Source organism: Scardinius erythrophthalmus (genome assembly GCF_964197995.2).
Source record: "Scardinius erythrophthalmus genome assembly, chromosome: 8".
Lineage (NCBI taxonomy): Eukaryota > Metazoa > Chordata > Actinopteri > Cypriniformes > Leuciscidae > Scardinius > Scardinius erythrophthalmus.
The window spans coordinates 6,166,726-6,183,037 of record NC_138228.1 but is presented as its reverse complement, the minus strand read 5'-3'; the positions used below and the strand labels follow the sequence as shown (position 1 = coordinate 6,183,037).

The following is a 16,312-nucleotide window of genomic DNA, read 5'->3' as shown; positions in this document are numbered from 1 at the left end:
AAATCCTATAATGTAAATAAATATATTCATTACGTTGTGTAAACAATGTCTACATCAAAATACACCCCTAAATAATTTACAAACTGAATGAGTATATAAATATTTCAGTAGCCTACAAAGTCTGAGCCACATGAAACCTCCAGGAGAATGTCGTTAAGAGAGCTAAACAAGAGTTTTATTTGATGCTGAAAGAAATATAGTCAGATAAATTTTGAAAATGACACAAGTGCGTGTGTTTGAGACTATTTGGGAGGCCTACCAGACACAAGACTCAGTTTTGCAGCCTTTGTGGGACTACGTGCGACTCAACCACTCTGAAACTCTTCGGTCTCCTCTCTTTCCAGTGATTTTGACCGTAGCATCGTATTTTGTTTTTTGCGTACCCTACCTAGTCTGCGATGTGGTGGGAAAGAAGTGGCCAGCTATTTACCAGTACAAGATTCAACCCAACAAGCTGCCCACAAATGCAATGCTCCTTCACTGCAGTGGAGTTACTCTTTATAATCACCTACTTCTGGTGTTTCCCGCAGCGGTGGCACAGTGGTTGTGGAGACCTCCCGTTCCTCTGCCTGAACAAGCACCTACATTGCTTGAACTTGCAGGTGGGGTGACTGGAAACCTTCTTCTCTTTGACTTACAGTATTTTATCTGGCACTTTTTGCATCACAAGATCCGCTGGCTGTATGTGACTTTCCATGCCATCCACCATAACTACTCTGCCCCCTTTGCTCTGGCCACACAGTGCCTCGGGGGGTGGGAGCTGGTCACGGTGGGCTTCTGGACCACGCTCAACCCTGTCCTGCTGAGGTGTCATCTGCTCACCACCTGGATGTTCATGGTGGTCCACGTGTACGTATCAGTGGAAGACCACTGCGGATATGATTTCCCTTGGTCCACGTCTCGTCTGATCCCGTTTGGTGTTTATGGAGGTCCGAGCAAGCATGATGTGCATCACCAGAAACCTAATACTAACTTTGCACCCCATTTTAGTCACTGGGATAAACTGTTCGGCACTCATGCTGATTTTAGCTTTGCTAAAACTCAAAGATGAGCATGCATGGAAATATATATTAAAAGTGCATGTTTATTTGCCTCAGGCAGAACTTTTGACGTTGATTTTATTTGTATACAGACAGTGCAACAAGAAGGATTTAAGCACAAATAAACTAAAATCGATGCAATGTACATACACTGCAGGTGATTTTAAACCATCATTATAAAATAACTTAAATATTAAAATATTCCATAGTTGGAACCATTTACAGGGAGATGAGTTGCTGCCCCTGAGTTGTTTGTTAAATTCTTACCATTCTGGTAAAATCTTATATAAATATATAACATTTTTAGGATTTTTTATAAATATATAAATTTAGAAAACACCTTTATAAAACTATTTAAAGACTAGTATTACAGATATGAAAAATAAAATAAAAAATACTTTTGCTATAATGTAATTGATTTAGTTTATTATCCATAATTCTTAAAGCCGTATTTTATAGAAACCTGATATGATTTATTAATATATATATATGAAGAGTTCAGATGCAAAAGCCTCTAAGTGCCATCTGAAATATTCTTCTAAAATAATAATTTTTATCAAGCTTGTATATTTAAGTTCAGTAATTTCACTTAAATGGCAATGAAAACTACCTATTAATTGTTATTTAAGTGAAATTACTGAACTTAAATATATGAGCTTGATAAAAATTATCATTTTAGAAGAAAATTTCAGATGGCACTTAGAGGCTTTTGCATCTGAACTCTTCATATATATATACAGTATATATATATATATATATATATATATATATATATATATATATATATATATATATATATATATATATATATGCTGTCAAATCGATTAATCACGATTACGCGCATTTAACATAAAAGTTTGTGTTTATATATGTGTGTGTATACAGTATATATATATATATGTGTGTGTGTGTGTGTGTGTGTGTGTGTTTGTAAACACACATATTGTACATATATTATATAAACAAACTTTTATGTTAGATGCGATTAATCAATTTGACAGCACTATATATATATATATATATCAAAAGGAAGAGATTTCGATATTATCTCCTCAAATTCTTTTAAAACCAAATAATCTGAATAAAAAAAATTTTTGGATGGGGAAAATATGTAAATCAAGAATTATTTTGTTCCTCTTACATGGTAGAAAGATATTAAACCAAACGTGGTTCACCAACCACAAGAGGAAGAAGAAAAAACCCTCAACCATCATACAGTTTATTAAAATAAAGCAGATTTGCATATGCGTGCAAACTCAAAATAGATTGCACTGCTGTTATCTCTCATTTCAAAGCCTGGTGTTTCTTTCTCTTCCCTTTTTTTTTCTTCTTTTTTTTTTTGCTAGTGTTCATTTTAATATTTAAACATTTGAGGTTTATGTCATGAAATAGTTGACCTTGCAAACCTGCAGTCATGTGTTGTATGCATGTAGGCTTGCAATTGATCTTTGACTAGTGATTACGCAATTCAATGATGTAACAGCAGGTGTCAGTAAAGAGATTACTTTGTTAAATCCCTTTGTGTAACTCTTGCATGTGAACCTACTTATATATATATATATATATATATATATATATATATATATATATATATATATATATATATATATATATATAGATATGTCCCTATATATAGATATACACAGGTCTATGTTTTGATGTGGTAAGAAAATATGCAGTTCTTAGCAGTTACAAAAGATGAAATAAAGAATTTTTTGAAGAAAATGTCATATAACATGTCATATAATGATAGTTTTGATCGATGCTTTGTTAAAGCAAGCGCTACTAATAAAAATCTATTAACAATATAACGTCATAAAATTTCTGTGTCTCAAAACCCAGTTATTTTCCTACCTAAATAAATCCTCTTGTCATAGGCTGGCACAGCCAATGAGAGTGCGTCATCTGACCGCTGTGTGGCACTGTTCCCGGATCAGACTCAAACACACACACAGCAGTGGTATGGCAGCCAGGAAACAGACAGCCATCTTATAATCTGCAGCCTGTCTGTTATATTTGCAGCTTAAACTGCTTTTTCCATCTGTTAATAATGGGCCAGTGTGGGATTACGTCGTCTAAGACGGTCTTGGTGTTCCTGAACCTGATATTTTGGGTAAGTTTGAGGTGTTTGAGACTGAATTTGAGAGTGCGTCAGTGTTGTCAGATGGACACAGTCAGGTGTCGAGCAGCTGCATTATTACACACACTGAGTCTTTTACATTAACAATTCATTTATACAATCTTTTGAAATACAATGCATACTTTGCTCTATTTGATATGCCGAATGTGTTTATAATGCATTATTTAAAAAACTGCTTATTGCTGCGTATTGCAATGTTTGTTTACATATTCAGTCTTAATGATTCTGCGTTTAAGATTTTTTTAATGGCTAATCAACAGTGACAGTATAAAATGATATTATTAGCCTTGTATGAGTTGCTGTTCGTGAATTGGCCAGTCAGGCTCTTTGTTTCCTTTAGCCACGAAGCAGGTTAAGTTTTATTGTTTGGGATGTTAAAGGGATAGTACACCCAAAAATTACGGTAATTACTCATATCGCTCTAAACGCGTAACACTTAAATGAATCTTCGGCGTACAAATGAAGATCTTTTGATTTGATGAAATCTGAAAGTTCTCTTTCTTCATCTCGTGTTCGAGATCCCCCATATGGGAAGGGTATCCGTACCTGACCTCTGCAGAAGCATCCATTTGACCTTTCGCAAAGACCCGCCCCCTTTAGTTACTGTTGCTATGTCCGACAAGCCACGGCGCTCTCACTCCACTCACCATGTTCTCATACAGTGAAAAATACATACTCAACTTTCAAATTTGGTCATTTTTACAAAAGAAATTTAAACAATAAATACCGTTTTGTAGTTCTTTAATGTGTCGTGACAGATCGCTGTAGAGCCTCATAAAGCTGCTCGTGGAACGATCATCTCTTTATTCTAGTTAATTTATAGCATCAAATAAACATGAAAGAAGGATAAGAAGGAAATAAACATAAGAAGGAATGTTGTTTTAACTGCAGAAAGACATCAGTACACTTCGTTTTTCAAGTTCAAATCCTCCAATGTTAGCTGCTAACTCTCCTGATTGCTTTGTCGGACAAAAATGGCACGCGGAAGAGGCTTTGGAGAACTGCAGTCATTGCCTGATGCTGCCGAAAAAACTTCTGCGTCGCCACCTTAAAGTTACCGCGACCCAGTGTGTCGAGCTCGGCTTTTCTGACTCGGATGGGGGACACGGTGACGATTACGTGCTACCGGTGGCCTCCTGGGGGACTGACCAGCCCAATCCTGCTTTCCCCCGAAGAGGACATCTTTGCGGGCAACCTCCCGCTCGTCGACGAACCGGCCTGTTTTGGTGATGGCGATAACGCTGGTATTCTCGGGGTCTCAGAGGACGAGGAGGCCATCCCGCCCTCTGGCATTCCCCAGGCCAACGCCCCCGCGGCCTTGCCTCAGTCCATCCTCCTGGAAGTGTGTGAGCGAGCGGCCGCTCGCCTCAACATTGAGTGGCCAGCTCCACAGAGCACCACCGACCAGGAAAGGGACATTTATGACGGGAAAGTGCTGGGACCCCCTCCCGGTCCGAGGAAACAGCTCTTCCCCGTCCTCTCAGCGTGCGCGAAGCACGAGGCACAACTGGAGAGACCCGCTCGATCTCAAAACACGGTCTTGCGGGTCTAGAGGTGAAGGATATGGCGGCTCTCGGCATGGGTGATTTCCCCCCCCGCTATCGAGCCATCGGCACCTCAACCCAGTCCAGGGCGGGCTGCTCGCTCCCCAGAAGCCGGTCTTGCCTAACGAGATGGATTGTTTTTCTGCCTCTGTGCACCAGGCCGCTTATAGATCCTCGGCCTTGGCTGTCAGGGCCTTGAATGTCTCCTCCCTCCTCTCCGCTTACCTGGTGGAGATTTTGGACGACTAAGGCAACAGCTGGACAAGGGATCCTGCCCCCAGGGTACGTCAGAGCTCATTCCACTCGGGGTTTAGCCGCCTCTTGGGCTCTGTTCAGGGGAGCATCATGCAGGACATTTGCTCTGCCAGTTGGGCTTCTCCCCATACGTTTGTGCGTTACTACCGGCTGGATGTCACCAGAACCTCGGTAGCACATTCGGATTTTGGGGGTGGGGTCGTCTTAACCCTTCCTTCTCTTGTGTGTGCCACACGTTTCACGTCCTGCCTGTACACAGCAGTTATGTGTGTGCGTCAGTATGGCGGGTTCATGATTATGGGACGTGTCAGGCACCACCCCTTTGGGTGACCGTCTTTCTCTGGCTTACAGAACCTCACTGAGAGTGTATTGGGGAATCGGGGAGCTGTCCATGTCTCTCCCATTGGTGGATCTCGAACACGAGATGATGAAAGAGAACAATAGGTTACTGTCGTAACCCCGGTTCTCTGAAACATCGAGTGGAGAGATCCACCAGCTTTGCCCCGATTACCGCACGAGAAGCGAATACAACTGGAGAACAGCCCTTACCGGGCATTGGCTGCACGCTTCTGTCTGTCTTGCCAGACTTGGTGGAATTGGATGCTTCTGCAGAGGTCAGGTACGGATGCCCTTCCCATAGGTGGATCTCTCCACTCAATGTTTCAAAGAAACGGGGTTACGACAGTAGCCTAGCCTATTGATTTCTGTCCCTCCATTGATAGCTACGCAACTACCACTTTGATGCTTCAAAAAGTTCATAAAGAGATTGTAAAACTAATCCATATGAATTGAGCTGTTTAGTCCAAATTTTCTGAAGAGACTCGATCGCTTTATATGATGATAAGGTTGAATTTAGGCTTTTATTAAACCAATTCCTCCTTAGGCAATTCCTTTTGGAATTTGTAAGCAATCCTTACGGATACTAATAGCAGTTTTCAGATTCCAGTATCACACAAAACAACAAAGAACACATTTTAAAACAGTTCCTAATATGACATTATTTCAGTATAATACAATAATTAATAATAATTCAGTTTTGATAAAGACAATATCCAGTTAAATAAGAACAAAAAAGAATTGATCAAAATAATAATTGACAAAAAATAATGGAGAAAAATATTCCAAATGGAGATTTACTAATATAAATATCCTAGCTAATATCGAATAAACTGATTGATATTCATGTCTCATAGTTTTGACCAATGTCAAATGTTGTGATGTTGAAGTGAATTTAGGCATACGTTAATATAATGTACAATATGTAATAAAATATTAAACAATTTACATTTAGAATCTACAAAATAAAAATATCAACAAAAACAAACTAACTTGTGATTTTGTGCACATTGGGTTTGACAGAACTGGGGCATTGGGGGCAAAGTTTTAAATTTAAGACTTAAATTGAGCAGTCGGATCTGTAGGAACACTACTTCACCTGTCAGCTTGCTTTCCTTGTCTTTGTGCCTTTGATTAATCTCTTTAATCTGGGACTGAATGAAGTCTCCTCCTGGCAGATTGAGGTAGTATGACACTCTCCTGTTCTTTTATTAGGGATCAGGCTGCTTTATTAAATCCTTGTTCATAATTTTAGAGCCTGAAAGCTGTGCTACATTGATTCAAATGAGGTTTTATGATTCTATTGTAAATGGGAAAGACCAAATCCCTATAAAACAAGTTTTTCCTAAAATGCCTGGAGGTCCATGGAGGACGCAGACCACTTATTTGTAGCCATTTGATTTGATTTAACCATTTATTTTGGTAACACTTTCTTTTTTGATGGTCCACTTTAGACATTCTACTAACTATGAGTAACTTTGCAACTACATGTCAACTAACTCTCATTAGAGTATTAGTAGACTGTAATATCTACTAACACTTTATTTTGATGCTCCCAACAGACATACTGACTAGAAATACAAGTACAAGTCAACATATTCCACCCTAATACTACCTAACAGAGTCTATACTAGGAACGCACAATATCGACCAATATATTTTCATTTTTAATGTTATAGTCATTGGCCCGATAAGAAAATTTGCCCGATATATTAAAGCTGATAAATAATGGATTATTTCCTTCAGCCGAGACATTTCAGATGCGGACTGTTCACATGATGGTTATGAATTGCTTGAAATATGATTGGAATCACTTCAAAAAGCAAAGTACAGTTATAGTCGAGTCCCAAAATAGATAAATAGCCCTGGATAAGATGCAGTAGGCATTTTTGAGGAAAAGTACTTCAAGTGTTGTTTCTATATGATTTTTAGGTGCTGAATCCATTTCTGCCGTATAACAAGTTGTAAACATCACTGTTTTGGCATAAACAATAAAAACAAAATGGCTGCCAAAAAAAAAACTAAAAAAAAGTTTTAATGCATTTATTGCAGTTTAAACATTAAACATTAGAACTAAACTATGCATTCTCAGAATATTTAAACATGTAAACAATGAAAAGCCAACATTAACATGAAAGGGACAGTTTTTAATGGCTGCTGGAATTATGCCAAGGTACCAAGGTACACTGGGAAGCATATCTCAGTGGAAATATGCAATTATGCCCAGCCCGAAGGGGGGGACTTGGAATACACATGACCCCAGGGGGCTGCATATGGAGAATCACTGGGGTGTCCAGCCGCAGGTGGAATATTTCAACCCCAGGGATGGCAAGGTGGCTTGCCGAGGGAAAGACACATGCTCAGAGAGGCTTACAGTGGAATACACACGTGGGGGTCGCCCAGAGGGGGAACCATGCACATGGAGGCACCTAGCCAAGCGTGAAAGCTGCCGTGGCTCGAAGCAACCTCAGACGCTTCTGACTCCATATGAGGAGGTGGCGGGCGAGTTGCGACATACGGCGGGAGCGCAGACCACCTTGATGGTTGATGTACGCTACTGTCGTGGTATTTTCTGATCGGACTAATACGTGCTGACCCCTGAGCAACGCACAGAAGCGGTGCAGGGCGAGACGTACAGCCTGCAACTTGAGGCAATTGACATGCCAAAGGCGCTGGGGTCTTGTCCAGGAGCCCGTGGCAGCATGTCCATTGCACATGGCGCCCCAGCCCACTGTGGAGGCATCTGTTGATACAACAACATGACGGGAAACTCGTTCTATGGGCACTCCAGCCCGTAGAAAACTGAGGTTCGTCCACGGGGTGAAGGTCTGACGGCAGGTCGAAGTCACTGGGACTCGGAGCGTGCCGTGTTGCCATGCCCACCTTGGGACTCGATCGCGAAGCCAAAGCTGAAGCGGTCTCATATGAAGCGATCCGAGCTGCGTTACTGCGGCTGCCATATGCCCCAGGAGCCTCTGAAATAGTTTCAGTGGAACCGCACTCTTGCCCTCGAACTGACGAAGGCAAGTCAGCAGTGACTGCGCGCTCTCGCTCGTAAGCTGCGCGCACATGGTGACCGAGTCGATTTCCATACCGAGAAAAGAGATCCTCTGCACGGAGCAGAGTTTGTTCTTCTCCCAGTTGACCCGAAGGCCCAGAAGAGCTAGGTACCGGAGCACTAGGTCCCTGTGTTCGCAAACCTTGTCTCGAGAGTGAACTAGGATCAGCCAGTCGTCGAGATAGTGCAGGATGCGAACCCCGTGTTCCCGAAGAGGAACAAGGGCTGCCTCGACAACCTTCGTGAAGACACGAGGTGACAGGGCTAGCCCGAAAGGGAGAACCGCGTACTGGTATGCCTGCCCCTCAAATTATATATATATATATATATATATATATATATATATATATATATATATATATATACTGGTATGCCTCATTTGCATATGTAAACATGACATTTCAGAAAACTTGTAATACAAAAAATGTCTGTCTATATGTAAGTGAAAAACTGGAAAGGTTTTATGGTGATATCTATAACTTAAAAATTTTACCCTATCCACCTGTAGTGTTTCGGCTGTGAATAATGCACCTATTGTTTCGATAACAATTACAAGAAAATGGGACCCTTATTTCAATGTTATACGGTGGATCCTTATTCAGGAGACATTGAACTTTCTAAAAATGTGGTATAACAACTTTTCCTCAAAAATGCCTACAGGGTTACACAATCTTGAAGATTCGGACCTGACTATTAAGTGCAACGTGCAGTGCAAGTCTGTCATATAGGCTTCATAACATTATACTGAGAAGAACATTATAATTGTGTGCTTGGGACATGGATTTAATGGAGAGACTTTTGTTTTTGTAATCAGGCTCTCAAAAATTAAATAAAAAATTAGAATTTAGATTTATCGGCCAATATATTGGTTAATGGTTTAAAGAATTATCGGTTATTGGTATCGGCCAAAATTGTAATATCAGTGCATCCCTAACAAATTCTCTAATGAGAGTTCATTGACATCTAGTTGCAAAGTTACTTCTAGTTCGTAGAATGTCTAAAGTGGGCCATCAGAATAAAGTGTAGCCTTTATTTTTTCCTGTCTCATTTCCTTCCTGATGAGTATGAGCTTTTGTGTGTGTTGACCTTCAATGTTGGATCATGATTTTCTTGTTGGCCAGCATTCCAAAAACTTATTAAACTTGTTTTGAAAGTCAAAGTGGCATGAATAATTTTGTGTTTGGCTTCTCACTTACCTTTATTCTGATGTACTCTTTTAATTTGATTTGCTGCATTCAAACCAATTTAATAAATTTTTTTTAGTTTAATCTCTTGGCATGAAAACACATAATATCCGCTTTCAGATAAGTAACTCTGTTATCTACTTCTAGGCCGCTGCTGGCATCCTGTGCTATGTTGGAGCCTACGTGTTTATCACGTATGATGACTATGACCATTTCTTTGAGGATGTGTACACCCTGATCCCAGCCATTGTCATTATCGCAGTCGGAGCGCTGTTGTTCATTATTGGACTCATTGGATGCTGCGCCACTATTCGAGAGAGCCGCTGCGGGCTTGCCACAGTTAGTAAAATATTAATTTCCCAGCACTGCATTTTAATGTTTTTCTTCAAGGGATAGTTCACCCCAAAATTATCATAATTTACTCTCTTTGAAATACACCACTGTTTGGGGTCTGTAAGATTTTCTTATTTGTTAGGGATAGGGTTGATACTTTTATTCAGCAAGGGTGCATTAAATTGATCAAAACTCACAGTAAAGACTTTTTAATAACAAAAATACTAAGCAGCATAACTGTTTTCAACATTGAAAATAATAAGAAATGTTGCTTGAGTAGCAAATCAGCATATTAGAATGATTTGATTTGGCACTGAAGACTAGAGTAATGATGCTGAAAATGTAAATAACAAATTGTAATAATAGTACTGTTGTTACTGCTTTTTTGATCAAATTAATGCAGCCTTGGTCAACATAACTTTTTAAACCGTAGTGTAGTTGCTATTGACAAGTTTAGGCTAAAAATAAATGGATATGATAGTTTTAGCGTTTTTTATATAGCTTGCTTTGCTGAATCCCCATTTTCTTGCATCCCTTTTTTACAGTTTGTCATCATTCTCATGCTGGTATTTGTGACTGAGGTGGTTGTGGTGGTTCTAGGCTATATTTACAGAGCAAAGGTAAGTCCTGCATGTAAAGGAAGTCAATATTTATTGAAATAGGAGTGCCTACATCTCTTTTGTTTTTTATATGAAAGCCCTTCTCACACCCTTTCAGTTGTGTTCGAAAGTGAACAACGCATACAATGCAATATCTGTCTTGTGTTGTGCTGTACTGTTTGTATAGCAATGCGCTCTGACATATAGCCTAGAAAAATACATCTCCACCTACTACATAATGAAAGGGTTTAGTGTTGTCAGCGTCAGAAATTAATGGGGGCTTGGGGCAAAATTGCTGTCAAAATGATTAAATATTCTAAATTCAAAATATCTGAAAAAAGACATTTTATGATTTTTTTTGTATTTTTTTTTTGTATTTATAACATATAATATGTGAGCCTGGATCACAAAACCAGTCAAAAGTCGCACGGGTATATTTGTGGCAATAGCCAACAATACATTAAATGGGTCAAAATTATCGATTTTTCTTTTATGCCAAAAATCATTAGGATATTAAGTAAAGATCATGTTCCATGAAGATATTTTTTTAATTTCCCACTGTAAATATATAAAACATTTATTTTTGTGAGTGAATGCAGCACAATCGCGAACATAAATGGACAACTTTAAAGGAGATTTTCTCAATGTTTCGATTTTTTTGCACCCTCAGATTCCAGATTTTCAAATAGTCGTATCTCGGCCAAATATTGTCCTAACAAACCATACATCAATGTATTTATTCAGTTTTCAGGTGATGTATAAATCTCAATTTAAAAAAACTGACCCATGTGTCTGGTTTTGTGGTCTAGGGACAAATATAATTAATGTTACACAAGCAAGAGTGCTGTTTTTCTGAATATCAGCCCAATTGCAAATGTGATATTGATTTTATATTTCAATAAACAAGAAGTTAATATTAAGTGAATTACATTTTAGACACAATTTCAAGAAATCAGTCCCACGTTTTCAAGAAATAGTTTGAGGAAATGATTCAATGACACATATATATAAAGTCACTCACTTGCTTGGTTCCTGAATGAATCAGCCATTTGAACACATCGGTTGATTGAGTGCATTTATTTAATAAGATTTGAAAAATTGCCATGAAAATCAGTGTAACGGAAAGTTAATTTCTGTCACTTGTGAACATGTTTCTAGGTAGAAGATGAGGTCAATCATTCCATCCAGAAAGTGTATAATGAGTACAACGGCACCAATATGGATGCTCCCAGCCGCGCTATTGACTATGTGCAGAGACAGGTGAGATGCACAAAACATTCGGTTATTGTATTTTCAATAAATCACACCCCGACCCCTAATAAAATCACCATGATGTCCGTCACAACGTAAAGCTCCATTGTTGCGGCATCACCAACTACTTGGACTGGAAGAACACCAGCTGGTTTAAGGAGTCTAGGAACAACAGCGTGCCACTGAGCTGCTGCAAACCCAACGTGAGCAACTGCACCGGCTCCCTCTCCCGTCCCGGAGACCTCTACCCGGAGGTGAGAGAGCCCTGACGTGTGCTTGTGAGTGTAGCCAGTGACGTGTGCATGTGATGTTAATGTGTCCGTTGAACCACCTTAGGGATGTGAAGCCCTGGTTGTGAAGAAACTGAAAGAGATCATGATGTACGTCATCTGGGCCGCTCTGACATTTGCTGCAATTCAGGTATGCTGTTCTGAATTATTATATTTTTTTGGTCTGACATTATCTTATATAAGTAGTGAAATCCATCTCAGGCAAAATATGTCTTCAGTTTCTTTTTTTTGTGCAAGTATAGTGTCGATCAGTGTTATTAGTCATGCAAATGCTTAGGCCTAGGTTTTCCCAAGCGGGTTTCGTGATTATCAAATCAGAGACTGCGGTTTAATTAAATAACTGTATAGTAGAGCTGCACGATTAATTGTTAAATGATAGCAATCTCGATTCAAACATGCAATCTTATTCCTAAATGACAGCGGTTCGGCTTTGTCTATTAAACGTTTGATAACTAGATCACTGCGAATATTCAAATCTGCGTTGGCGCTGCTGATCCACAGAGAGCTGTTGTCATGTAAGTCATGGCTCGTCTCCCCGTCAGACAGAGTTCTAGCGCTCGGCGGCGTCACTGTTGCCCTGTAGCCGCTGAATCACATCCTTTGACATTCATACTGTTCCAGAAAGCCTCTGGTGCATAGAGGCCGTGTCTTGGCAAGGCCAGCACATGCCCGTGACTTACACATGATTACTGACACAGTCTGCCTGAATTAACTGCAAGAAACGGGGCAGTAGGCTAGGTTGTTCTTGGCAAACTTGCATGAATTACACCAGATGTTCTCAGGGGTTATTTGACTTGGTTTTCCTTTTCTTTTTCTTTTTTTCACAGTCTGAACTTAGATTAAATTTGTCGGTGCCAGTGTGAAGAAGTTATCTCTCTTTCTCACAGAGGAAATTTGACAAAATCTATTGTATGTTTGGCAAGCATGTGCGTGGAAACAACTTCTTTTTTTTTTTTTTTTTAAGAGCCCACTTTTTTTAACCATTTGTTGAAGATTCTGAAATAGAGCGGCACTTTTGGTAACATCAGTGTCAGTAAGTCTAGACGCCTCTGGCTTATTTTGTGCTGTTGGCGGGCAGCGGTGGTCTCATCTTCCTTTCGTGCCCATCGTCTGTTTATACCGGTATTGTGCATGTGCTATTCTTATTCTCGCTGTTACGTTGTACACTATTAGTATTCATATCACAGTCCTACAAAGATTACAGAAAATGTACTCGCATTTGCTGTCCTGCGGCCAAACATGAGAGCAGTTGCGTTATAGACCAAACATATAATGGTGAGTGAGTGCGACCTGGACGCATCAGTGAATGGAGAGATATTTTGCGAAATAAAATGATCCTGCCAGAAGAATAGCATGAGAACTTTATCATGTCTGTTCCGCCTGTATCATCTCAGTGAGCTTTTATGAGGGTTTACGCATGCGCATTAAGGTGAATTTAGCGTTTGCCAACGTTTCAGTGTGGATGAGAAAGACGTAGCCACACGGTTCGTCTCGGAGAACGTTCAATTAAGGCGGAACAAACCTGAGAGAAAAAAAAAGAGACGTGCTCACACACACACACACACACACACACACACACACACACACACACACACACACATCCCCACACACAAGGAAAGAAAAAAAACTAGGGCTGTGAAACGATTAATCGCATCCGCATATAATTATTTTGTATATATAAATACACACACATGCATGTATATATTTTATCTTTTTTTTCCCCCTCTAGATGCTGGGAATGCTGTGCGCTGGTGTCGTGCTGTGTCGCAGAAGCCGGGACCCGGCCTATGAGCTCCTCATCACAGGAGGGACGTATGCATGAAAAAACCTAGCAGACAAGACTCTCTCTTTTCATGCACACACCAACAGTCTCACACACACACACACACACACACACACACACACACACACACACACACACACACACTGGGCTCAGGGTTCTGTCGGTGAGGTGGCACACTGGATATGCCCTTATATATCTTTTTGTTTCTACACACCTCACACAGGGTTTGCTCACACAATTCACTGGTGATGGGTGAAGCGAAGCGCGTAATATTTATTTATACAGTATGTGTCACTGAAAATGACTGCGTTTTAATTTAAACCTTTGTCTTTCTCTCAAAGGCATTGGGCCAGACTGCAAAATGGCGAACAGCCAGTTTTTAATCCCGTTGAGAAGATTTCATTAACACATGTATCGATAACATTTTCTCTTCCTTGTCTCTATTATATGGAGTGGAAGATGCTGTTATTGTATGGAATAATATGTGGAATGTATGCTTTCCTCATTTGTTAGTTTGCACTATGTGTACGGTTTAATTCTATATTACAAATACCAAGGTGGGAAATGGCTGGGATGGGGAAATGAGGATCAACCCGTGGTACCGCTGTCTCAGACGTCACCCATCACCAGTCCGCTGCTCAGGGACAGTGGCAGTGTGAGAGACAGGTCTGGATTGACCACACAAGATTACTTGGCATTATGGGCCCAAAACGTACAGCTAAAGTGAACTATATGTTCAAAATGGTGTTCACAGCGGTTTACATGTAAAGTGTAAAGAGGTTTCAGGGGACACTCTACATGCACTACCTAAAAGTTACCAAACTCTTATATTATTTTCCTTCTTTTTCCATTGCTTACAGTGTGAACATTACTAGTCTAGTAATATATCGTTTAAAGTTAGTTTGGATAACATGTAGGTATGTAGAACAGGGTCAACAGTGTATTAGTTTAAATGAATGTACATAGGGAGGAAAAAATGGTGAAATAAGCTCGCAATTTCGATCTTCAAATAAATGTTTCATAAGTTGACACCTTTTATGTTGTTTCATTTCACTGATATTAATCATTTTTGGCTTGATGGTGTGGTTGCAAAACATACAACACTTTAAAGCAAGACTTCAACCTGATCAATCCCAGTAACACAAGGCACCAAACTGCAAGTAAAAATGTGAGACAATTTAAAAATAGTCTACAGTTGTGTGTTTTGTTGTAATAAATTCAATTAAATAAATGGTATTCTACAAAAAAGTACTTGTATAGTATAAAATGGTCTTGTAATAATATATTACATATAATAACACATATATAATAAAAAATTATATTACATTTTAAAATAACTATTTGAATATGTTATTAAAATTTTCAGCATCATTACTCCAGACTTCAGTGTCACATGATCCTTCAGAAATCATTCTAATAGGCTGATTTGCTGCTCAAGAAACATTTATGATTATTGTCAATGTTGATGAAAGTTTTTGATGAATTGACAAGAACAGCATTTATTTGAAATAGAAATCCTTTGTATCATTAAAACCATCTTTACTGTCACTTTTGAAATGACACAGCAGTGACTGATAAAGAAATCAATGAACTAAAGTGCTACTGATCAACCATTTTACCATCTGATATTCGTTGTCAACTGGCTCCTAAATGTTATATTTTAGGAACCGGTGACTCTGTAACTTAACATATTTGAGCACAACTATATCATTCATGGCTGTTATCCCACTCTTAAGCAATTCCATTGTGCACAAGGCACTCGGACCCGTCGCGGATGCTCAAAGATGCCTTGTCTGGAAGCTGTCTTCAGTCAGGCGGGCTGAACACTTGATAGCATGGGACGGGGTCAAGGGTCAGTCGTTTCCCAGGGAGGGGGATGTGTGCCATCTGCTTGCTGTGTTAGTCATGCTTAGTAACATGCCTTCACACTTTATCTAGAGGGGAAAGTTCTTGGAGCCCTTAATAACACAGCATTTGCTAGCTTTAATGGCAGGGTATTAATAGTAGATAGTTGAAATGCAATTAATGTGCCTGTCATGTGGGTTTCCCCCGTATCATTATATTTGGAGCTGAAACAGGATCTGTGGAAAAGAGGAATGTGAAACCTTTTAACCTGATACCTGATAAGGAATTAGCATGGTGTTGGTTTGCTGTGTATGCTTCTCATGTGTACTGAAAAAAAGTATAGGATTACTACACTACCATTCAAAAATTTGGGGCCAGTCAAATTTTTTGTTAAAGAAATTGTAACTTGTATTCAACAAGGATGCATTAAATTAATCAAAAAGTAACTGAAGATATGTTACCAAAGATTTCTATTTCAAATAAATGTTTTCTTTTGAACTCTATTCATCAAATAATCATTAAAAGTATCATGATTTCCGCAAAAAATATTAATATTGTTTTTACCATTGATGATAATAAGAAAAGTTTCTTGAGCAGCAAATCAGCGTATTAGAATGATTTCTGAAGGATCATGTGACACTGAAGACTGGAGTA

General features: G+C 39.3%; 2 protein-coding genes across 3 annotated transcripts; both read left to right on the top strand.

Annotated features, from left to right (window-relative positions):
* Positions 1 to 217: 217 nt before the first annotated feature.
* Positions 218 to 1,051, top strand: ch25hl1.2 (cholesterol 25-hydroxylase like 1, tandem duplicate 2; the record flags this gene model as incomplete). Its single annotated transcript, XM_081372710.1, has 1 exon — positions 218 to 1,051. One exon carries the CDS (start codon positions 218 to 220, stop codon positions 1,049 to 1,051), a length of 834 nt encoding a protein of 277 aa, XP_081228836.1.
* A 1,913-nt stretch (positions 1,052 to 2,964) lies between these two features.
* On the top strand, positions 2,965 to 14,842 carry tspan3a (tetraspanin 3a). Of its 2 annotated transcripts, XM_081372509.1 has the most exons (8): positions 2,965 to 3,153; positions 9,705 to 9,896; positions 10,436 to 10,510; positions 11,648 to 11,749; positions 11,842 to 11,994; positions 12,077 to 12,160; positions 13,760 to 13,842; positions 14,155 to 14,842. In XM_081372509.1, the coding sequence occupies exons 1-8, from the start codon at positions 3,091 to 3,093 to the stop codon at positions 14,324 to 14,326; spliced, it is 924 nt and encodes a 307-aa protein (XP_081228635.1). In that variant the 5' UTR covers positions 2,965 to 3,090; the 3' UTR covers positions 14,327 to 14,842. The 2 variants fall into 2 exon arrangements, with proteins under 2 accessions (XP_081228635.1, XP_081228636.1); XM_081372510.1 differs by lacking the exon at positions 14,155 to 14,842 and having other exon boundaries at positions 2,994 to 3,153; positions 13,760 to 13,957.
* The last annotated feature ends 1,470 nt before the right edge of the window (positions 14,843 to 16,312 follow it).